General features: G+C 53.4%; 1 protein-coding gene across 6 annotated transcripts in view; it reads right to left on the reverse strand.

Moving 5' to 3' along the window:
- Positions 1-24,064, reverse strand: part of ttn.1 (titin, tandem duplicate 1) — a 158,574-nt gene that overhangs the window by 57,769 nt on the left and 76,741 nt on the right. For all 6 annotated transcript variants that reach the window (XM_079518092.1, XM_079518095.1, XM_079518094.1 and 3 more), the window contains 27 exons: positions 23,687-23,986; positions 23,469-23,574; positions 23,157-23,353; positions 22,522-22,833; positions 21,943-22,221; positions 21,125-21,424; positions 20,627-20,929; positions 19,943-20,133; positions 19,531-19,714; positions 18,889-19,191; positions 18,124-18,423; positions 17,852-17,970; positions 17,500-17,677; positions 15,345-17,159; positions 13,561-14,796; positions 12,768-13,064; positions 9,322-12,320; positions 8,857-9,136; positions 5,156-8,719; positions 4,598-4,918; positions 3,942-4,226; positions 3,273-3,578; positions 2,926-3,089; positions 2,324-2,612; positions 1,552-1,827; positions 763-1,059; positions 170-472 (listed from right to left, as the gene is read on the reverse strand). In XM_079518092.1, coding sequence (XP_079374218.1) covers positions 170-472; positions 763-1,059; positions 1,552-1,827; positions 2,324-2,612; positions 2,926-3,089; positions 3,273-3,578; positions 3,942-4,226; positions 4,598-4,918; positions 5,156-8,719; positions 8,857-9,136; positions 9,322-12,320; positions 12,768-13,064; positions 13,561-14,796; positions 15,345-17,159; positions 17,500-17,677; positions 17,852-17,970; positions 18,124-18,423; positions 18,889-19,191; positions 19,531-19,714; positions 19,943-20,133; positions 20,627-20,929; positions 21,125-21,424; positions 21,943-22,221; positions 22,522-22,833; positions 23,157-23,353; positions 23,469-23,574; positions 23,687-23,986 — 15,504 coding nt within the window. The remainder of the gene's footprint in view (positions 1-169; positions 473-762; positions 1,060-1,551; positions 1,828-2,323; positions 2,613-2,925; positions 3,090-3,272; positions 3,579-3,941; positions 4,227-4,597; positions 4,919-5,155; positions 8,720-8,856; positions 9,137-9,321; positions 12,321-12,767; positions 13,065-13,560; positions 14,797-15,344; positions 17,160-17,499; positions 17,678-17,851; positions 17,971-18,123; positions 18,424-18,888; positions 19,192-19,530; positions 19,715-19,942; positions 20,134-20,626; positions 20,930-21,124; positions 21,425-21,942; positions 22,222-22,521; positions 22,834-23,156; positions 23,354-23,468; positions 23,575-23,686; positions 23,987-24,064) is intronic.

The following is a 24,064-nucleotide window of genomic DNA, read 5'->3' on the forward strand; positions in this document are numbered from 1 at the left end:
CTATAAATGTGCACGTCCTAGATCGTTTTTCCGAGACTTTTTGGGGTGTAGAGTGAAAAGAAGAGTGTACAGTACAGTTGCAAACTCAGGTCCCTTAACTATAGAGCAGTAGTTTTGGAAACAGTGGTATCAAGAGGGTTTAAATGGGGGATTTAAAACGCAAACATACCAATAGGGGTCCTGGCGGTGACGAAGTCCGTCTTCTTGCTGGCCTTGCCCTGCCCAGCACGGTTGATGGCCGACACCCTGAAGGTGTACTCCAGGCTCTCGATGAGGCCGGCACACGGGTACTCTGTGGAGCGCACCACCGTGTCGTTGGCCTTCACCCACAGCAGGCTGTTCCTCTCCTTCCTCTCGATGTAGTAGCCCGTGATGGGGCTGCCGCCGTCGCTCTCGGGCACGTCCCACGCCACAAACATGCAGTCCTTGTTGCACTTGTTGATGCGGCAGTTGAGGGGCTCACCGGGGAGGTCTGTGGGATGGACGTTATATTATTAATATATATAGCTAAATAGGATAGGTATATAATTATTTATAGAACAATTACTAGATATTGATATAATTCTACATATTGATATAATTGATATCATTCTACTTATAATTGATATAATTCAACATATAATTCTACATAATTCTACCTAGATATAGATATTATTCTAGACGTAACCATTACTAATCGTACAATTCTAGATCACTGGATATACTGCAGATATGATTGTCGGACTATCACTAGATATAGAGATATAATAATTTGAAACCAACCGAAGGGGAACCTGGCAACCATGCGGTCAGACTGGACCGGGTCGGATATTCCGTATCGGTTCTCCGCACGGATGCGGAAGAGGTACTCCTTCCCCGGGATGAGCTTGCCCAGCCTGCATCCGGTCTTGTTGGAGGAGACGGCGCTGACCCAGTCGCCTCTGGCCAGGTCCGACTTCTCCACCACGTAGTTGGTGATGGGGCTGCCTCCATCCTCCAGAGGTTTGTTCCAGGCCAGGGTGCAGGCGTCCGAGTCGATGTCGCTGATCTCGACGGGACCTTCCGGAGGCCCGGGGATGTCTGTGTGACAGAGAGGCAAAGAATAACTATGATTAAAATGTCGTGTGCCACCCCCACCCCCCTGCTTCACATCGATCTTTTACTCGCTAGTAGTTTAGTTTATATTCATGTTGTATAATGGTAGGTTGCTGTCGGGCAGAAACCTTTATTGCCATTATTGCTTTTTAGATTTCTCGTAAATGAATGCCCTACTTTGTTTTTGCAAGAATGCCATGCAAAAGTAGCGAAAATAGAATCTGCGAGCTGCGAATCTGTGAGCTCACAATGCATTGCCATTTTTTCATCTTTTGTCTGTGGGTTTGTTAATAACAAAAGCTTGTGACTAATAACTACACTGGATCCACTGGAACATGTTTTGTTTCTCTCTCTCTCTTATATTTTCTAAAGAATAACCGGTTTGCACATACAAGGTTTCCCCATCCGATTGTAATGATAATATTATCATTATCGTTACATCAAGCAGAGCTCGTTACTATCGTTACTGATGCAGACCTTTGATGATGATCTTGATGGTCTGCTCCACCTTGCCGCCGTTGTTTTCGGCCACCAGGGTGTAGTCTCCCGTGTCGGCCCTCGCCACGTCCTTGATGATGAGGACGCACATGTTCCCCGACTTGTGCACGGCCAGGCGGCTGGAGGAAACCACGGCGGTCTCGCCGCGCATCCACTTGCAGGTGGGAGCGGGCTTTCCGGAGACCAGGGCCTCCACCCTCAGCTTGGCTCCGGCTTTGGCACCGGTGGTCTCTGCCATGACGATCTTTGGTTCCACTGGAAACAAAAAAAGGTATAATTAATGCAAGAACAATGGCTTCTATCTCAGCAGTAGTTTCTAAACGGAGATGGCACGGAAATGGTGCCATCCCATAGTGAACGTTAGTGGGGAATGATGAATCCACTAAGCTTTTAGCTTATAACCACTTTAAACCATTATTTTAAACTTTAGCTGTTGAAAAATAGCAGATCTACAAGCTCATAGCGCGGCACTCGCTGCTATTTTTGAAAAATCGTGAAAAGGTGTAAATCTTTGAAAATATATTCTTTCACTCAGCGAACGTTGTTAACTCAAATCTTTGTTTGTTTTTTTTGGGGGGGGGGGGGGGGGGTCCCTGGAACAACATATTTTCAAATGGGGGTTGGCGGCCGATTACACATCATTTTTGAGGTCCTTGACATGAAAAAGTTTGAGCACCACTGATGAAAGTCTTTCAGGATTTAGAAGACTTGTTCTAGAATCTGGTCTGAGGTCTCAATGGGCTGAACTTACACAACTGCTCTTTGATCTCGGAGGCCTCCTTGGTCTCGGTGAACAGACTGAGCCCCATGATGTTCTTGGCGGCCACTCTGAACTTGTATCTATTTCCTTCCTTCAGTCCGCTGATGGAGACGCTGAGGCCCTTCACCGTGGTGTAGGTGTTCCACGCCGCCTCCTTCTTCTTCTTCGCCGCCTCCTCGTCCTCCTCCTCCTCCTCCTCCTCTTCCTCCTCTGGCTCCGGGGCGGGAGGGGGTGGAGGAGGTGCCGTCTCGCCTTCAGCAACCTCTCCTACTTCGGGAACCTTTAATAGAGATAATTGATTTCATGTTTATCGTGCGTAATCAATGTGCCATTTTAGTCAGCAGCCGCACATGTACGTGACTAAGACTAAACTTATTCTTGAGGGGCTATTCAGCATTAGCGTATATTTTTGTTTTACACAGACATTAAATTCCCACTGACAATGAATGGAGAATTCACGTCATATGTGGACGAGCAAATAGACATGTTACGTCATGATGATGTACGATGATAAGAGCACCCCTCACTTCACATGGGGGTGATTTTTAATGTAACCTGAGATGTTACAGCGTATAGATATTGATTGAACAAACCTCCACGGGCTTGGGTGGTTCGGGTGGAGGTTTGACCTCCAGGTACTCCACCACATAGCCGTCTATCTTGGCCCCTCCGTCATGCATGGGTTTCACCCAGCCCACCACGGCGCTGTTCTTCGTGATCTCCAAAATGTCGATCTTCTGGCAAGGCTCAGGTTTGCCTGAAAAAAACAACGTTTATTATTATTTTACCAAGACACATTTCTACCCCATATAGACAGAATTATGCTTTAATTTGATCATTTAAAAAAAAAAGAATACGTTATATGAATGCACATACATTAGTAGTGCTGTAGTATTTATTTGCGACACTTGCTGTAGCATCTTGGCGAATAGTTACTTACCGACAGGATCGCAGGCCACGATGGCGCTTGGCGTGGCCACGGGCACTCCGGGGCCGTACTGGTTGACCGCTCGGATCCTGAAGTAGTACTCGGCGCCGCTCATCAGGCCCGTCACCTTGAAGGGGAGCATGTCGAGTGGAACCTCGGCCTTGACGCAGGCCCACGTCTTGCGGTCGAACTCGCGCTTGTCCACGCTGTAGTGGAGGATCTCGCTGCCTCCGTCGACGTCCGGCGCCATCCAGTTGAGCTCCGCGGAGCTCTGCATGATGTCTGACACCTCCACGTTCTGCACGGGGCCCGGGGTGTCTGTTTGTTGGAACGTAAATACATCAACATTAAGATTAAGACAGTACTGTTGGATACAGTCAACTCGATACACACAAGCAATCGTGCTTTCCTTTAACTACAATGATTTTTTATTTATTTTTATCCTGATGTGCTGGTTGGTGCCTTGCATGGTTTCCTCCACCATTGGTGTATGAATGTGTGTGTGAATGGGTGAATGTAATGCCCAATCCATGTAAAGCGCCTTGGATAAAGGCGCTATATAAATGCACCATTTACCATTTGATATATGTGATTTGAATAGCCTTGCATGATGAACAGAACAGTACATTCATCAACTGGTCGATTGTACATTGATATATTGACGATCCACACACTCCTTACCCAGAACCTTGACGGTGACGAACACAGCCTTCTCCCCGGCGGGACTCTTCACGGTCAGGGAGTACTTCCCGGAGTCGTTGCGCGTGCTGTCGGGGATGACCAGGAAGGTCATGGTGTCTATGATGTCAACGTTGCCTTTCCTCACTACGTTGTCCAGACCCATCCTCCTCCAGGTGATCTTGGGAGGGGGTCTTCCCCGGATGGTGGCGCACAGCCTGATGGGGCAGCCGGCCCGAACCGTCACGCCTTCCTTCATGTTGGCGTCCAGCGACACCTCTGGGGCCTCTGTTTGACACACAGGTACACAGCGTGTTGAGAAGGTCATTTAGACAGAGGCGGGGCCGTGGCGTCATTTCAGCTAAAGATAAGGTATGGCAAGCTCACAATGCGCTATGGTATGGCAAGCTCACAGATGCTGCTATTTTTTGGAGAAAAAAAATTAAAACGTGTGCAAATCTTGATATATATATATATCTTGATTATATATATACTTTTTAACTCATATCTTTGCTTATGGGGAGGGGTCCCTGGAACAACATATTTTCAGATGGGGAGGTCGGCGGCCAATTAACATTATAATTTGTGGGCGTCGTTGATATGAAATAGTTTGACAAGCACTTTTTTTTTTTTTTTTCTTAGAAAACTGTCTTTCTTACCGAATATCTCCTTGGGTTTGGCGGGCGCGCCCAGGTCGCAGGGCGCGCTCAGGCCCACCTGGTTCTGGGCGGACACCCTGAACTCGTAGAGCAGTTCCTCGTCCAGGCTGCTCACAGTGAACTCGCACATCACCAGCTGGGCCGCCACGTTGCACCTCTTCCAGCCGTCGTCGCCCTTCTTGGCGCTGCCCATCACCCTCATTTCCACCACGTACCCGATGAGCGGAGCGCCGCCGTCGGACACGGGCTTGGTCCAGCCCAGGCTGATGGAGGACTTGGTGCTGTCCAGGACCTTCATGTTGGTGGGGGGAGCCGGGGCCTCTGTGGGTGGAGAGAGAAAACAAGAGAGGGATGGGGTTTTTATTTGTAAATTTGTTTGTAGATTGTTACTTTTCACAGTATGGCTTGAGAAATACTAGTATAAAATTCAAATATCTTATTGGATTTTATATTTGTATGCTGTGCACATCACTTTGTTTTATTTTAAATTGCTCTGCAAATAAAATTGACTTGACAGATACAGTTACTTGTATGTAATAGTATTGACTGATGACGTACCAACAGAGTCCTTGGCGGTGATCGTTCTTGAAGGCTTGCTCGGGTTGCTGAGTCCAATTTCGTTGACCGCTTTGACTCTGTACTGGTAGTCGTGGAGCGGCAGGAGGCCGGTGACGGTGAGCTTGGTTCCGGGGATGGCGTCTTTGTTGACGGGAGACCACCTGATGGCATGCTCCTCCCTCTTCTCCAGCAGGTAGCCCGTGATCGGTTTGCCTCCGTCCTTGTCGGGCTGCCACCACTCCACGGTCATCTCCTCCCGGGCGATCTTGGTGACCTCCGGCGCATCGGGAGTTCCCGGCACGTTGAACTGGGTGCCGGCGACGATGGCCTCGCTCTCCACAGCGGGACCGGGGCCCATCTTGTTCTCTGCACGCACCCTGAAGATATACTCGTTGCCCTCGGTGAGACGCGTGACCTTGGCCTTGTTGGTGATGACGGCGTTGGAGTGCACCGACCAGACGCCCCTCTTGCTATCGCACTTCTCGATGATGTAGTTGTAGATATCGCAGCCGCCATCATCCTCGGGGACCTCCCAGTCCAGGTGGCACCTGTCCGTGGTGATGCCGGACACCTTCAGGTCCAGGATGGGGCCAGGTCTGTCCAGGACATTGAGCACGGAGTGCGCGACACCGGTTCCGGCGCTGTTGGTGGCCGTGACGATGAACTTGCCGCTATCTGTGCGCCTGGCACCCGTAAGCAGGAGCTTAGAGTAACCGGCAGTGGTCTCGAATGTCATCCTGACGCCCCGTCTCAGCTCGGCCGCGCTCTCGTCCTTCGTCCACTTGAATTCAGGTTGCGGTTGGCCCTTGATCGTAGCCTCGAGGCTAACTGTGTCTCCGGCCTTCACCACCACAGTGCCGTCGGGTGTAATTTTAACCTCGGGTTCTGCCAGGTGCTCTTGTACCAGGATCTCGGGCGTGGTCACCCAGTTGCTCTCTCCTCCCTCGTTCTTGGCCTGCACCCTGAACTCATAGATCTGGTTCTCGATGCATCTGTCCGCCATGAAGTACGTCTCCTTGATGGCTCCCTTGTGCAGCCTCTCCCACTCCTCGGATTCCTTGGGCTTCTTCTCCACGTGGTATCCCAGGTTGCGGCTGCCGCCGTCGTAATCCGACTTCCTCCACTTGAGGAAGCAGAAGGTCTTGCCGATCTCCGCGGCCTGGAAGTCATTGGGCTCGCTGGGTTTCTCAATGGGGTCGACGGCGAGAATGGCCGTCTTGGACTCGGTGGGGGGGCCGGTGCCGACCTTATTCGCCGCGCAGACGCGGAATAAGTACTCGCAGCCCTCTGTGAGGGGGGCCTTAAACATTCTCTTGGTGCAGTCGTTGGCCGCCATGGTCCATCCTCTCTGGCTGGGCTGACGCATCTCTATGGTGTACTGAGTGATCTCGGAGCCTCCGTTGTCCTCAGGGTTCTCCCAGGAAACCATGCAGGACTTCTTGGTCGCGTAGGCCACCTTCAGGTTCTGGACAACCCCTGGAATATCGAGCACGTTGACGATGACGGTGGCCGCCGCCTGTCCGCTGCTGTTCTTGGCCAAAATTGTGTATTTTCCATAGTCAGACCTGACCGAGTCATTGATGACCAGCTCACACATAGGGTAGTTGTTGTTCATCTCGATGCGCTTTTCTCTGCCCAGCGCCCTGGCGTCCTTGGACCATGTGATCTCGGGATCGGGACGGCCCTTCACCCTGGTGATCAGGCTGATGATCTGGCCTGCCCTGACGGTCAGAGTGTCACGGCACGAACAGTCCACCACCACCTCGGGAGGCACCAGGATGTCCTTGGCCAGGACGGTCTCTGCCAGATCCCTAGGCTCGCTGTCCCCGATCATGTTGGTGGCTCTGACGCGGATCTTGTACTCCTGTCCCTCGACCAGGCCCGGCACTCTGTAGGCACACATCGTGACCAGGTCTTTGTTGATTGTGTCCCACTTGGTATTGCCTTGCTTCTGGGCCTCCACCACGTAGCCCAGGATGGGGCTGCCTCCGTCTCGGTTGGGCTTGGTCCAGCAGATGTCGGCGTAGGCCTTGCTCCAGTCCTTCAGCTTGAGGTTGGCGGGAGGTCCGGGCTTGGAGAGGGCGCGGGTGGCCTTGATGGGGTCGGAGATGGGCGAGGGCTCGCTAATGCCTGCCACGTTCTCTGCGAACACCCTGAACTCGTAGCTGTTGCCCTCAAGCAGGCCAGAGACCCTGTACCTGATGTCCAGCACGGGGGTCTTGTTGACACGGATCCACTTGCCGGTCAGTTCTCTGCGTTCGACCACGTAGCCGCTGACGGGGCTGCCTCCGTCGTAGTCCGGCTCAAGCCACTCCAGCGTCACAGCGTTCTCCGTGATGTCGGAGCACTCTGGGAAGCCCGGTGGGCCGGGGGGATTGAACAGGTTCTTTGCGATGGTGGGAGGGCTCTCCAGGGGAGCTCCGAGACCGATCTTGTTCTCCGCGCGGATGCGGATAATATACTCACGACCCTTCTCCAGCCTGGACACTTTAGCCGTGGTGGCGGTGCCCATGGAGCTGACCACGGACCAGGGCTCCCACGACTTCTTCGTGTCCTTCTTCTCCACCACGTAGGCGATGATCGGCGTTCCGCCGTCGTCCTTGGGCGCCTTCCACTGGATGGTCATGAACTCTGGAGTCACCTCCAGGATGTTGACGGGACCGATGGGGGGTCCGGGGACGTCCAGCACTGTGACATGCAGAGCGACGGTCTTGCTGCCAGCCGGGTTGGACACGGAGAGGACGTACTCTCCAGTGTCCCCTCTCTCGGCCTTGGGGATGCTCAGGGCGGTGGACAGTCCCACGGTGTCGATGGCAAAGCGTCCCTCAGAGACGATCTCCTTGTCCTCGCTCAACCACTTGGCCGTGGGCGTGGGGATGCCGACCATGGTGGCTGGGAGAACGATGGCATTGCCGGCCTTCACCACCAGGCCTTCTATGAGCTTCACATCCACTTCGATGGCCGGTGGCAGGGTCTTCTCCTGGCAGGTGATGGGGACGGTGGTGTCGGGCTGGCTCACGCCCACGGCGTTCTGAGACTTGACCCTGAAGCGGTACGTCTTGCCCTCCTCCAGGCCGGTGACGTGGCTGTGGCTGTCGCTGACCGTCTTGAAGGTCACCCAGTCGGCCTGGCCCTCCTCCTGGTGCTCCACGATGAAGCCAGTGATCGCGCTGCCTCCAGTGCGCTCGGGCCACTCCCAGGCCAGCCACACGTCGTTCTTCTCCACGTCGGTGTGGTGGAGGTTCTTGGGCGGGCCGGGGGGATACAAGGGATCTACGGCCTTGATGGGCAGCTTGGACATCGTGAAGTCGCTCCGGCCGAACTGGTTCTCGGCGGCGACCCTGAACAGGTACTGGGTACCCTCCATCAGGTACAGGGCCATCAGGGACAGCTTCTTGTTGGCTGGGGAGACGGGCACCCACTGTTCGGCCGCCACGTCCTTCTTGTGCACCACGTAGTGCGAGACCACGGCGCCTCCGTCGTCCTCGGGCACCTTCCAGGTCAGGTAGCAGCTCTCGCTGGTCACCTCCGAGATCACCAGGTCTCTGGGCGGGGTCGGTTTGTCTGGAGGAGGAGAGAGACAAATCACAAAAGGAAATTAATTGTCATGAGAATTACACAAATGGTCACCTCACCACCAAAGATCCAGACTATGAATAGGCCTGTAAACAGACAAGACGTGCCAGACAGACGGTACTCACTCAGGACGAGGACGTTGACGGTGGCGGACACGGTGCCCACAGGGTTCTCGGCCGTCAGGGTGTAGCTGCCCGAGTCGGGCCGGACGCACACAGGGATGAAGGCCTTGCTGCCGCCGGCCGTGGTGGCCACGGTGACGTGGGCGGGCATGTCTCCGTCGTTCTTCTTCCAGCTGAGCGTGGGCAGGGGCACACCTCTGACGGCGGCGCTCAGCGTGATGGGGGTGCCCAGCATGGCCAGGTGGTCCCGGGACATGTTGGCGTCCAGCAGCAGCTCTGGCACCTGGGTTGATTGATTGATTGATTGATTGATTGATTTATTGATTTATTAAACCCATTCGGGACCATTTACAATAGGGTCCACCATTTTCAATTAATCAGAACATTATTTTAGAGATGTACAAATATACACAAAAACAGGAAATCATCATAACAGGAGGTAAAAAGGGAAAGGATAAATATACAGACCTCCAGTCTGTCGTGGACTTTGATGTTCTCCTTCACGTAGGCGGGGTCGGAATTGCCGGCGACGTTGACGGTGCAGATCCTGAAGAGGTACACCTTGCCGTCCTCGAGTCCCGTCACCACGTAGCCCAGGTCGGGGCACTCCTCCGGGGTCTTGTTGGCGGGCGTCCAGTCCACCTTGCCGGGCTCCTGGTACTGGACCAGGTAGCCCAGGATGCGGCCCCGGCCGTCGTGGCGGGGCATCTTCCACTTCAGACTCACCGAGTCCTTGGTCTTGTCGTAGGCCTCTGGTGTGACTGGAGGGCTGGGCAATACGACGGGGTCCTTGGCCAGGATGGGCACGGACGGAGGGCTGGGGTCTCCGGTGCCCAGCTCGTTCTCGGCCATGACTCTGAACTCGTACTCGCAGCCCTCAGTCAGGTCCTGGACGCGGTACTGCGTGTGGGGGTACAGGGGGTCCCTGGTGACGCGGGACCACCTCTTGGACGACACCTCCTTCTTCTCCAGCACGTAGTTGAGGATGGGCTTGCCGCCGTCCTTGGGTCTGGACCACAGCACCAGGCAGTTGGTGCCGTAGACCTCTCTCACCGTCGGCGTCTCGGGGGCCTCCGGCACTCTGAAGAGGTCCTTGGCTTTCATCTCCTCAGACTCCAGAGGGTCGCTGATGCCATACATGTTCTCAGCACAGATCCTCATGACGTACTCTCTGCCCTCTGTCAGCTTGGTGATCTTGCAGGTCGTCTTGGTGGAGGCGGAGGTGACCATCACCCAGTTCTCCCTGTTGATGTCTCGCTTCTCGATGATGTAGTTGGACACATCCACTCCGCCGTCGTCCACGGGGGGCTTCCAGGAGATCACCATGTACTCCCTGTGCACCTCGTCGAAGACCACGGGACCCACCGGAGGGGTGGGCCGATCCACCACGATGACGTTGCACACTCCCTTCCTGGAGCCGGTGCTGTTCTCCACCAGCACCATGTATCTGCCACTGTGCTCCCTCTTGGCCTTGAGCAGGCCCAGGGCGAAGGTGTTCACCGTGTTCTTGAACATGATGTGCTGGTCCGCCTTCAGCTCCGCGTCGTCGCGGAACCACAGAATGGACGGCGCAGGCTTGCCGGTGTAGCGGCCCTGCAGCATGACGCTCTCGCCCACGCGGATGATGATCTTGTCCCGGAAGTCCAGCTCGATGGTGGGAGGCTCCAGCTCGTCCCTGCAGGTGATGGGCTTGGTGCTGAAGGACGGCTTGCCAGGTCCGATCTCGTTGGCGGCGGACACCCTGAACTCGTAGGTGTCTCCGGCGCGCAGGCCGTCCAGCGTGAACTTCCTCTCCAACAGGTGTTCCTTGGTCAGCCGCTGGAACTTGTCCTTGCCGATCATGCGGGCCTCCAGGATGTAGGAGGTCACCTCGGAGCCACCGTCGTTCTTGGGCGGCTTCCACGTGACGCTGATGGAGTCCTTGGTGATGGCGGTGACCTCGATCTCCTCGGGCCGGTCGGGCACGGTGATCGGGTCCTGGATGGTGATCTCGGCTGCGGTGGCCACGAACGGTCCCACGCCGATGGCGTTCTCGGCCGCCACCCTGAAGAAGTAGGTCTTCCCGACGGTGAGGCCGTGGGCGACGGCCGTGTGTCCACCGATGTTGGCCGACACGGCGGTCCAGGCCTTCCTCTCCGCCTCGCGCTTCTCGATGACGTAGTTGGAGATGGGAGAGCCGCCGTCGTCATCCGGGAAACGCCAGATGAGCTTGCAGGAGTCGCTGGACAACAGCTCGGCCATGAAGGGGATTCCCACTGGTCCGGGCGGTCCCAGAACTTCAACGGTGACGTCCTTCTTCTTCTCGCCGGCAGCATTATTGGCGGTGAGCGTGTAGACTCCCTGGTGCCGTCTGGTGCAGTTCTTGATCACCAGCGAGGAGCTAATGGCCGTGGTCTCCACGGCTGCCTCGGCGGGGAGGCTGGCTCCATCTCGGGTCCAGGTGATCTCCGGTGCCGGCTGACCCGACACGTAGGCGATGATGCGGATCACCGCTCCGGCAGGGACCACCATCCTGTCCTTCATGGACGCGTCCAGGTCCACCTCGGGAGCCACGGCTCTGTCGTTCATCTCCAGGAGCTCAGGGATCTCTCCGGGTTCGCTGTTCCCGGCGATGTTGAAGGCGATCACTCTGAACTTGTACTTCCCGCCGGTCTTCAGACCAGTAATCACAAACCTGGTTCCTCTCAACTCCTTCTCCTTGGCCTTGACCCAGGGCTCGGTTCCATCCTCCTGGTACTCCACCCAGTAGCCCATGATCTTAGAACCTCCGTCCTTCAGAGGAGGAATCCATTCCAGATCCACGGTGGACTTGGTCCAGTCGATGATCTTGGGAGTGGGAGGGGATGGCGGTGAGATGGGGTCTCTGGCAAACACAGGGTCGGTGGGCGAGCTGTAGAGTCCTGGGCCGGCCGCGTTGAGGGCCGCCACCCTGAACAGGTACTGCGCCCCCTCGATCAGGCCCGTCACCACGTGGGACTCTCCCAGGGCGCCGGGACGGATGGGGTCTCGGGTGCAGCGGGCCCAGCGTTTGGACGTGGTCTCTTTGCGCTCAAGCCAGTAGCCGGTGATGGGGCTGCCGCCATCGTCCTCGGGCTCCTCCCAGGTGAGTGTCATGCTGTCCAGGGTGATGTTGGAGACTTTGGGCTTCTCGCACTGGCCGGGAGGAGCCATGATGACCCTGGCGATTTCAGGCTCGCTGTCCAGCCCCTCTCCAACGCCGTACTTGTTCTGTGCAAAGATGCGGAAGATGTACTCGTGTCCCTGCATCAGTTTCTCCACCGTCCAGATCCGCTCCTTGGGCTCGTTGGTGACGATGGCCCAGGCGGGTCTGCTCTTCATGCGCTTCCAGATGACGTAGTTTGTCACCTTGGAGCCGCCGTCGTCTGTTGGCGGCAGCCAGGACAGGGTGACGTGCTCTGGGCCGATTTCCTCGAACTTGATGGGAGCGGAAGGTGGCCCGGGACGACCTGGAGAACAGGAGACAAAAAAGGTTAAAGGCCTACTACTATTTGCCACATACATTTGCTGTATGCAAAATGTGTTCAAAATGTGTTACAGACCCTTATGGGTCTGTAACTCAGGGAGAGTACAAATTTTCACATTTGTACATTTGCACACTCTCAGAGTTAAATTAACATATATTTACAATATAAATGGGGGTCTCAGAGATAGAAATGCCATTAAATGGGGGTCCGTAGCCTAATTCATGTCAAACTTAGGGGTCCTTGAAATGAAACGGGTTGAGAATCACTGCTAGAGCTGTAAAAGAAAATCCTCTCTTATGGGGGTCCCTGGCATATCTCTTCAAATGGGGGTCCGCGGGGATAATTAGTGTCAATTTGGGGGTCCTTGAGTTTGGGAACCACTGTAACTACCTGTAATAATAATAATGCTATGGAGACTAGTGATCGTACCCAGCACGTTGAGCCTCATCTCCTTGGAGGCCTTGCCCAGGCTGTTGGAGGCCACCAGCGTGTAAAGGCCCGTGTCCAGCCTCTTGCCCTGCTGGATGAGGAGGGTGCAGCTGTCTTCCGACACCACCTTGTTGATGTGCTCGTCGTACTGGACCTCGGCCTTGTCGTCGGGCTTGAGCGCGGGCGCCTTGTACCAGGTGAGCGTGGGGAAGGGGCAGCCACGCACGCGGGCCACAATGCTGATGTCCTGGCCCTGTTCCATCTCCAAGAACTCCCCGAGCTCGATGGACGGAGCGCCTGGAGGAGAGAATGGAGAGACACGGAGAGAGAAGGTAAAAGGCTTTTAGTGGACTGGTTCCCATAACAGTGGACTGGTTCCCATAACAGTGGGCCGAGGACCCATTTGTGGGTCGCAGAGACATTTTTTCATGGGCCACGACATCACGAGTAAAAATCTAATGTTCTTTTCCTACAATTCAAACCTTTGGTTGTGCTCGGGTGTTGCACTCTGAAAATAGCAGATCTACACGTTGTGAGCTTGTAGATCTGCTATTTTCAGCATGCAACCAAGTGTAAAATCTGTCATTATGGCCTAAAAAGTAGACTAGAACTAAAACATTTCAGAAATTCAATGTTATTCAAAATAATATGACTATTTAATATGAAAATAAATTGCTGTCAAAATCAACACTGGTAGGAAGCCGGTTTGTGTGTGTGTGTGTGTGTGTGTGTGTGTGTGTGTGTGTGTGTGTGTGTGTGTGTGTGTGTGTGTGTGTGTGTGTGTGTTTCTTACAGGTGGCGTCCTGCAGCAGAATGGGGCCTACGGTGGAGGAAGGCCTGCTGGCTCCGGCCACGTTGAAGGCGGTCACCCTGAACTCGTACTCGTCTCCCTGGGTCAGGTCCTCCACCTTGAAGCTGGTGGTGTCGATCTCTCTCCTGCTGACCCGGCACCAGTCCTCCTTCTGGGCCTGGTTGGCGGCCCAGCGGAGCATGTCCACGTGGTAGTGGGTGACCTCAGCGCCTCCGTCGTACCTGGGAGCTTTCCAGGTCAGAGTCAATGTTCCCTTCTTGACGTTCTGGATCTTTAGCCTGGTCGGCGGATCCGGGGGGTGGATGGGATCCTTGGCCCTGGCCGCCTCCTCCGTTGTGACGGCGGGTCCAAATCCGAAGATGTTCTCGGCCTTCACGCGGAACAGATACTCCTGCTCGAACATGAGGTCAGTGACCACCAGCGACTGGGCCGCGCACGCCGGGTTCACCTTGGTCCAGGCCTTTCCTTGGACGGTCTTCTTCTCGATGAAGTAGCTCTTGACCCTCTCGCCTCCGTCGCTCTCCGGGGGCATCCAGTACAGTCTGCAGGTGCCTCTGGTGATGTCGGTGACCTTCAGGTCTCGGACGGGTCCGGGCAGGTCGAGCACGTTGACTCGGACCTTCAGGTTCTTGTGTCCGGCCGCGTTCTCCGCGGTGAGGATGAAACGGCCGGTGTGGATCAGCTGGCTCTCTGCGATGACCACCACAGAGCCGCCGTCCATGGCCTGGACCTCGGCGTCGATGGGCAGAGTGTGGATCTCGTTCTTCAGCTCCGTCTCCGCCGGGCCGTCGAAGGTCCAGGTGAGCTTGGGAGCCGGTCTGCCCGTGACCGTGACGGGAATCCTCAGCATGCTGCCGGCCCTGAGGTTGAGCAGCTCGGGAGCGCTCACGCCCAGGCTGAGGACGGGCTCGATGAGGATGTCCTCCACTATGATGTCGGCGGTCTTGGCCGGCTCGGAGTTGCCAGCGGCGTTGACGGCGTAGACCCTGAACTTGCACTTCTTTCCCTCCTTCAGCTCGGGAACCGTGATCTCCGTGGTCGGGTGGAGCTTGTCGGCCGGGTTCACCCTCCTCCAGTCGGGAGAGCCCTCCTCGTGCACCTCGATGATGTAGCCCTTGATGGGGCTTTTCCCGTCCTTGTCCGGAGGACTCCAGCTGAGCGTGATGCTGTCCTTGGTCTTGTCCTTGACCTCCACCGCAGTGGGGGGGCTGGGGGGGTCTGGAGAGGAGGAGGAGGAGAACACGTTGCAGTTTATTTCATGTTAAAATCAGATCAGTGGTGCAGAAAGTACTCCCATTGTTTACTTGAGTAAAAGTCTCAATATTGCAATGTAGAACTACTCCGTTATAAGAAAAAGCCTGGAATTCAAATGCACTTAAATATTGGCATCAAAATGTACTTAAAGTACCAAAAGTAAAACTACTAATTTTGCAGAATGTCCCATTCAAGCTCACAATGGGTCGCATTGCGACGCATTGTGAGCTTGTAGATCGGCTATTTTCAATGTATGTGCTAATGTATGTTTTGTAATAATAATCAAAATCTACAAAGTAACTAAAGTTTTCAAATGAATGTAGTGGTAGAAGTTAAAGTATTGGAAATTGGAAATACTCAAGTAAAGTTTGGGAAATACTCAAAAATGTACTTAAGTACAGTAATTAAGTTACTATCCACCACTGTCTAAAGGTATTGTTAAGTGATTATTTACTTGTTTCGTTGTTAAAACAAAACGTTTCTTGTTAACACATGTTAACATTTCTACTCACTGCATGGATCTACGGCGAAGCGGGCCTCCGTGGACTCGCTGTGAGGTCCTAAGCCTGCTGCATTGCTCGCCGCCACGCGGAACTGGTACTCGGTGTCCGGGATGAGCCTCAGCACGGTGTACTGCAGGCCCTTCACGGCGGGCTTGGTTACGGGCGCTCGGTTGCAGCGACCCCAGTACACGGCGCCCCGCTCCCTCTTCTCCAGCCAGTAGCCCTGGATGGTGGAGCCGCCATTGTCTAGCGGAGGCTCCCAGGTGATGGTCATGGTGGTGGAGGTGGTGGAGATGATCTTGGGGAAGCGCGGCGGTCCGGGCAGGCCGAAGGGGTCCCTCAGCTCGACCTTCTCGGAGTCGCAGCCGTCGCTGGTGCCGAACTTGTTCTGGGCCTTGATCCGGAACTGGTAAGCGCCCTTGTCGTTCAGCTTGTACACGCCGAATCTCCTGTCGATCAGGTTGATGGTGACGACCTCAAAGTCGGACTTCTTCTTGCTGGCGTCTCTCTTCTCCACAATGTAGTTAGTGATGTCGCTGCCGCCGTTGTCCGTCGGCGCATCCCACATCAGGTAGCACGAGTCGGCCTTGATGTCGGACACCACAATGTTCCTGGGAGGGAGGGGCCGGTCCAGGACGTTCACGCTGATTACGTGCTGGGCTCTTCCCCAGCAGTTCTCCGCCATCAGCTTGTAGTTCCCAGTGTCCAATCTGATGGTCTGCGCCAGGGCGACCTTGGTCTTCTGAGTGGTTCTGTTCACCTCCTCCAGTTCCACGCTGAGTATCTCGTCATCGTCCTTAGGGACCATGGGAACCTCGTCCTTCACCCACTGCAGAGTGGGCAGAGGGAGTCCGACCACCTCGGCGGGGATGTCGATGCCTGCGCCCTTCATTACCTCGATCTTGTTGTTCTTGAAGTACTTGAGTATGGTGATGGTGGGCTTCAGCTCATCGTCCTGGATCTTGATGTTGATGGACTTGGAGGGGTCTCCGTTGCCGACCTCGTTGATGGCTGTGACGCGGAAGTCGAACTCCATGTTCTCCGACAGGTTCTCGATGGTGCCGCAGCACTCCTGGAACATCATGCGGCCGGCGGGCTCGTACTCGGTGCTGTCAGACCTCATCTTCTCCACCAGGTAGCCCGTGATGGGGCTGCCTCCGTCCGATATGGGCGGCTCCCAGGCCAGGTCCACCGTGGTCTTGCCCTTGTCGGTGTAGTGCAGCTTCTCCGGAGCCGATGGCGTTCTTTTGGCATCTACGGCCAGGATGGGCCCGATGACGGCGGGTGCTCCGTCGCCGAACTTGTTCCGGGCGATGACCTGGATGTCGTACTCCTCTCCGACCAGCAGGCCCTGGACGTCGCACTTGCAGGAGGCCGTCTCGACGGGCTGGCGGAACAGCTTCATCTTGGCGTCCTTCTTGGTCACCTCGTAGCCGATGATGTCGCTGCCTCCGTTGTCCAGCGGGTCGGACCAGGTGATGACGATGTTCTTCTTGGTGACAGTGATGGCCTTCAGGTCCACCACGGGTCCCGGGACGTCCAGCACGTCCACGCGTGTCTCCACGGTCTTGGTTCCGCTGCTGTTAGTTCCGCAGATCTTGTAGATGCCTGTTTCGCCCCGGACGGCCTTCTTGATGAACAGGACGCTGTCGTCTCCCTGAGTCTCGATGACCATCCTCTCAGGGTCGGTGTCCGCTTCGTCCTTGGTCCACTTGACCTCCGGTTGGGGCCGGCCCTTCACCACGGCCGGGAGCCTCAGGGAATCTTCCGCTCGGATGATCACGCCATTCCTCACGGTGATGTCCAGCTCCACGAACGGAGGTTCTGGTGGTGAGAAGACGAGAGAGAGAAACCAGATATTAGTCGTTGAGATCACCTGTCATAGTACAAAAGTATTGGTATCTAAATGTACTTAAAGTACCAAATATAGAAAGCACTCATTATGCATAATGTCTCGTTTCAAGTTTTCAAATGTATATATATATTTTTTGAAAATAGCAGATCTACAAGCTCACGATGTGTCTAATATCATGATATGGATATAATATTGATACTAGGGATGTCCCGATCCCATTTTTATTATTTTAAAATGACGTGATCGGCCCTGATTTCCGATCACGTGATCGGATTGGGTCAACCCTAGTAGACAGAGGCAGATTAGCACCTGTTGGTTCTTTGATTTGGACGTCCTCTGTGACTCCGGGCGTTCCTGGACCGGCGTCGTTCATGGCCATGACCCTGAAGGTGTAGTCGGCCCCTTCCTTTAGTCCGGTCACCGTGTAGGTCAGATCCTTACACCTGAACTCAGTGCAGCGAGTCCAGTCCTTCTCTCCGACCAGCACCTGGACACACGCACACACGCACGCACACACACACACACAGGTCAACACAGGACCAAACACTTCTCTACAGGTTGTCATAAAAATGCAGTTGACCACTGATTGTCAAACAAATAATGTTTTTGTTTTTTTTAATGAAGAACGCTCTCCACAAGGTCTATTTTTTTGTAAAAGTACCTTCTCAATATGGTAGCCAGTGATTTCTCCTCCTCCGTTGTAGATGGGGGGCTTCCAGGCCAGGACCACAGAGTCCTTCAAAATGTCCACGATCCTTGGTATGGGAGGGCCGGCGGGCACTGTGAAAACGTAGCTCTGTGTTAGACAACGTCCTCAAATGCATTTCCTCAATGGTGTTTAGGAACTGGCGTGTTCCCGGCTAAAACATGAACCTCAGCATCCATATTCTGGGGGAGGGAACATTGGCCCAAAATATATTATATTATACGTACTGATGGCGTCCATGGCGACCACCTTGTCGGTGGGAACGCTGAAGGGTCCGGGTCCCGCCAGGTTCTCTGCGCAGACCCTGAAGGTGTAGGTGAGACCCTCCTGGAGGTCGGGCACCCTCAGCTCCAGGTTGTTGATGAGCTGGCGGTTGACGCGTGTCCAGTGCTTGCTGTTCACCTCCTTACGCTCCACCCAGTAGCCCAGGATGGGGCTGCCGTTGTCCTTGGGCTCGTGCCACGAGAGCTTGGTGGTGCTGGCCGTCACGTCCAGGACCCTGGGCGTGTTGGGGGCGTCCGGAGGGTCTGAGGGAGGAGGAGGAGAAGAGAAGAAGCAAAGATTTGAGTTAAAAAAAAACGTTCGCTGTGAAAGAATATATATATTCTTTGCACTTTTTATATTCTTTGAATATACAAAAATGTGCACACGTTTTCACGATTTTTCAAAAATAGCAGATCTACCAGCTCGTAGTGCGGCACTCGTAACTTTTCCCAAAAAAAAGCATTCATTAAAAACAAATTCAATGTATTTTTGTGTGTCATGAATAAATAAAAGAAAAATCTAAGAAATTCCATAAATTAGAAAACAAAAAAAAATAGATTGGGTCCAGGGTAAACATCTAATTTATCTTCTGTGTCACGGGCTAAAAGGTTTGGGGACCACCGATGTAAATAAAATAAATGTAAAAAATACTACATGTTGCACTCCACTACTAGGGCTATTGTATGAGTAAAATTAAAACAATAACATGTGACACCAAGAATACATACCGAACTGGTTCCTAGCGACCACAGGCTCGGAGATGTAGGGACGGCCGGGGCCGCACTTGTTCTCGGCGGTCACCCTGAAGATGTACTCCTTGCCCTCGATGAGCTTGGACACGGGGCAGCTGGTGCCCGTCACCGTGGAGCTGACCGTGATCCAGCCGATCTCGTCGCTCTTGTTGTCCTTCTTCTCCACCACGTAGTTGATGATCTCCGAGCCGCCGTCGTCCTCCGGCGCCTCCCAGAGGCACAGCAACGACGTGTTGCGGATCTCGTCGAAGGTGCCGTTCTGCGGCGGGCCCGGGATGTCTGCGTAGCGAGGACGACAACGCGGTACACAGCGTTTAGGGGTTGTCGCAATTGTCACATAATCTAATTTAACGTACCCATTTTGACCTGAGATCAGATTCTAAAAATGTCTTCTACATCCTGACAGTTTTCTGAAAAAGCTATGTTTCTATGTCATTCGTTCTTCGATTTTTCAAAAATAGCAGACCTACAAGCTTGTAGATCTGCTATTTTTCAATAGCTAAATCATAACATAATGCTAACACCAAAAGGGGTTCCCGCCCAAAATGGGTTAATAGAACAGCATGACTGTGGAAAATCAATCAGTTGACACATGAAGACGTTGACTAGAAGTGTTACCTAGGACGTTGACGTCACAGGTGGCAGAGGCCTTGCCGTGGGTGTTCTGCACCTGGATGGTGAACTTCCCGTGGTCCTTCCTCACCGGCTCGCGGACCATCAGCGCTGCCTTGCCCTTCTTGGTGGCGTCCAGACCCAGACGCTCTTTCAGCGGGGCCACAAACACCTCGGGCTCCTCAGGAACCTTCAATAGATCAATCAATCAATCAATCAATCAATCAACCAACCAACCAATCAATAATTCAACTTAATTTAAAAGTACAATATTACAATTAATGGATGGTGTACTTAATTTGTACTGTGCAGATTTTTAAATGAGAACAGTGGTTCTCAAATCTGAATTAGAAAGTACAATAAAGCCTTCTCTTGAAACCGCTATGCGATGAATGAATGAATAAATGTAATTTCGAACCGCTGCCGCGGTCTTCTTCTTCTTCTTGACCACGGGACCGGTCTTCTTGGCGGGGTCCTTGGTGACGTCCTCATCGTTCCTCAGCCAGGTGATCTTGGGGTAAGGGTATCCAGACACGTAGGCGTTCAGGAGGATCTCCTCTCCCTTCTTCACGCACACCACGGCATGGCGGAGCGACACCGTTGGCTTTTCTGCAATGCAAAAAAAAGCGATTAAAGCAAAAACTAATCGTCTCCCTAGGGAGGTCCTCGATGCACGTCCCACTGACAGGAGACCCCCGGGCAGACTAAAGATCAGATGGAGGGATAATAATCTCCAAGATCGTCTGGGAATGCCTCAGGATCCTCCCAGAATGAAGTTGCTGATGTTGCTCTGGAGAGGGAAGTCTGTAAAACTAGACTATTGGTAATTTTGTCAACAAATAAAAACTAGACAAAAACAGAGAGGGACTATTGGAGAAGAGCTCCAGTAGAACTAAAAGACAGGTCATTTTATGTTTGGTAGCGTTCGGGTGTTACGTTCTGAAAACTAAAACTTTTCGGATTAGTAAAAATATGACTAAAACTAATTGAAAATTGCATTCAAAAGTCTCATGATGACTAAAACTAAATACAAAATTTGCCGTCAAAATAAACACTGCCGTTGTGCGGTCGTTCGGCCGGCCGCGTCATTCATTGGTCATACCGATGGGGTCGGCGACGGTGCAGGGCGCCGAGCTGCGTGACGGCTCGCTGACGCCCGCCGCATTCTCGGCCCGGACGCGGAACTGGTACTCCATGCCCTCGGTGACGTCGGTGACCACAAGGCTGAAGCCGGGCACCAGGTCCTTGTTGATGCGCTCGAAGCGGTCCCCATCCTTGGGGATCTTCTCCAGCACGTAGCCCAGGATGGGACAGCCGCCGTCGTACTCGGGCGCCTTCCAGGTGACGGTGATGGACCGGAAGCACGGGTCCACGCACTCTACCTCGATGGGAGGGTCCGGTTTCTCTGTTGTTGTTGTGGTGGGAGGAGGGGAGGATAGGATCAGTGATATTCATAAAACAACAGTACTGGCATAATTTTTACAATACTGCAATGTAGAAATGCTATGTTACAAGTGGAAGTCTGCGATTTACCGTATCACCATACCGCCAACCCCTAACTTAACTGCAATGTTAATTCACAATAACCTGCCGAACTTACGTTTGACCTCCTGGCAGGCGATGGGGTTGGTCGTTGCCAGGTACTCGCCGCCGCCGCACTTGTTGACGGCCTTGACCCGGAAGTAGTACTCGCAGTTGACGTACAGGTCCTTGATGACGGCGGTGAGCACCAGCTCACCGGAGAACACGGGCACGAAGGTCTTCTTGGAGGCCTCGCGGCGCTCCACCGTGTAGCTGGTGATGGGCGAGTTGCCGTCGAAATCGGGCGCCTCCCAGCTCACCGTCACCGTGTTCTTGGTGGCCTCGCCGGCGCTGATGTCCTTGCAGGGTCCGGGAACGCCTAGAGAGGACACGCACGCACGCACGGATTAATGGTGGCATTTTCTGAGCAAATAGTAAGAAAGAAAAGTTAAATAATTATGTCAAAACTCAAAAATAATAGTAGCCAATTACTTGACTACTACTACTACTCCTCTCATAATATATATAGCATCGTTAAATTAGCATTTGATACTGTATGCAGTAACCCTTCTAGAGAGACTTTAGATTGTGTCTCCTGGTTTTGGGGGGGAACGGAAGGCGGGGCTGTTCAGGGTAAAATCTCCCATATCTGCTGGCACTCTAGCGCTTACTGTATATTTTGAAAGATTCTGGCGGCATCCAAATTGTTAAGTGTCATTTAACTCAGAAGACAAACGTAACCCAATGGACCGGAGTGTAGAGTATATCTGAATAATTGTAACTGTATGAAAACTTTGAAAAGGTGTCATATAATCCCATGAGGGATAGATGGGCCATGAGGTCGCATGACACTTAAATAAAATAATTCATTCATTCATTCATTCATGTGTTCCGTACCGATGACTTTGACGTTGATGGTTCCGGTGACTGAACCCAGCGGGTTGGTCAGGGTCATCTTGTATTCGCCGGCGTCGGGGTGCACGCACTTGAGCAGCTCCATCTGGGCGCGGTTGTGCGTGACGTCCATGCCGTGCCGGTCGTCGTCCTCCAGCTCCGTCTCGCCCTTGTGCCACACCATGGCGGGCGTCGGGATGGCGTGGTACGGGATGTCGAACACCAGCTTCTCGCCTTCCACCACGATCATGTCGTCGGCCTCCCACTTCATGGTGGGCGCGCCTGTTCAGACAGGACAATCGGAATCGACGTTATTTTATATTGTCACGTTTCTACGAGTGAAATAGTGGGTGAAATTTTGTGTGCATATAGTTCCCGTAATTTTTTTCCCAAGAAAACAAAGAAAGGGAAGAAGAGAGAGAGGGGGGTGGGGGGCGAGGAGTTCATGGCAGGAATGAAGAAAGTTTGAGTACTTTTAAATCATTATTATTATTATTGTCAAAGTGTGTGCGTGGGTGTGCGCACGCATGTGTGTGAGTGTGAGTGCGCGTGCGTGTGTGTGTGTGCGTTTGTTGCACGTACAGTCGGGATCCTTGGTGGAGACCTTGTCGGACATGGCCGAGGGTTCGCTGTTGCCCACGGCGTTGATGGCGATCACCCTGAGGAAGTAGTTCTTCTCGTCCTTGATCTGCGGATCTCCGATGCGGAGCGTGCGGTCCTTGAGGGGGCGCGGCGTGACGCGCTGCCACTTGAGCTCGGGCCGCGCCTCAGCCACCTCCACGTAGTAGCCGGTGATGGGGCTGCCCCCGTCCTTCTCCGGGACCTTCCAGCTCACCGTGATGTGCTCCCGACTCGAGTCCGGGATCGCCAAGTCCATGGGCGGAGAAGGAACGCCTGGGAGAGGAGAGGAATGAAGTGTAAATACATACAAAATACCTTAGTCGACAAAACCAACTGTAGATTTGGTTTAGTTGACTAAAATTAGACTAACACTAAAACATTTCAGATTACTAAAATATGACAAATTTACTCAAATTCACTCAAAAGACTATGACAAAAAGTAAATGATAGTGTGCTGTCGAAATCAACACTGCTTATTGCATAGGTTTGTTCATATTGCTCCTGTCGTTCGATACGTATTATAAGAAGTGATCTCATTGATTGCAGCGCTTGAATTGAAGTTGATCTCATTAGCTGAGTGAAGCGGTGGGCCTCACCTTTTCCGTCCTCGATGGTGAAGATCTCGGTGGGTTCGCTGGGCTCGCCCGCTCCAGCCTCGTTCTCCGCTCGCACCTGGAACTGCACTTCGGAGCCCTCCTCCACCTCAGTCACTCTGAACGTGGTGTTCTTGTCCGGAGTCTTACACACCTTCAGCCAGCGCGTCGAAGTCTTCTCCTTCTTCTCTATCACGTACCTGCAAAACACCAAGGCGACTCTTAAACCTGCTCTCCAATTTCATGATGTATTACGATTTTGTTATTGATTTCTTTTTTACTATGATTGTGAAGTGTCTTTTCATGTTGCCTTACTTAAGGACAGGTCGTCCACCGATGCTCTTGGGGGGTTCCCACTTGAGGTCCACATATTTCTTGGTGACCTCGGCCGCGATAAGGTTGATGGGTGGTCCGGGAGTCGCTGCACAGCGAATGATTCAATATTAATGGACGACAACCAAAGGTTTCAGATAAACTACCAAACATACAAATACATACAAATTTAACACATGAATCAAAGTCGCTATACTTACTGAAGGTATCCTTAGCCAGGACAGAGTCCTCCAGCTCGATGTAGTCTCCCTGGCCGGCCTTGTTTTCGGCGGCCACCCTGAACAGGTAGAGAGTGCCCTCGTTGAGCGGCTCCACCGTGTACTTGAGCTCCTTGACCGTGGTGTCCACGGCCGTCCAGGTCTTGCGCTTCACGTCCCTCTTCTCCACCACGTAGTTGGTGATGGGGGAGCCTCCGTCGTACTGCGGAGCCTGCCAGGACAGGTCGGCGCTCGTCTTGGTCACGTTGTTCACGTGCAGGAACAGCGGGGCGTCTGGCGGTGCTGTGGAGCACAGGGAGGGGGCGGGGGGTGGAGATCAGCGGGTGGAAGAAGTACTCTGACAGTATGAAATAATGTTTC

This window comes from Electrona antarctica (assembly GCF_951216825.1).
Source record: "Electrona antarctica genome assembly, chromosome: 13".
Lineage (NCBI taxonomy): Eukaryota > Metazoa > Chordata > Actinopteri > Myctophiformes > Myctophidae > Electrona > Electrona antarctica.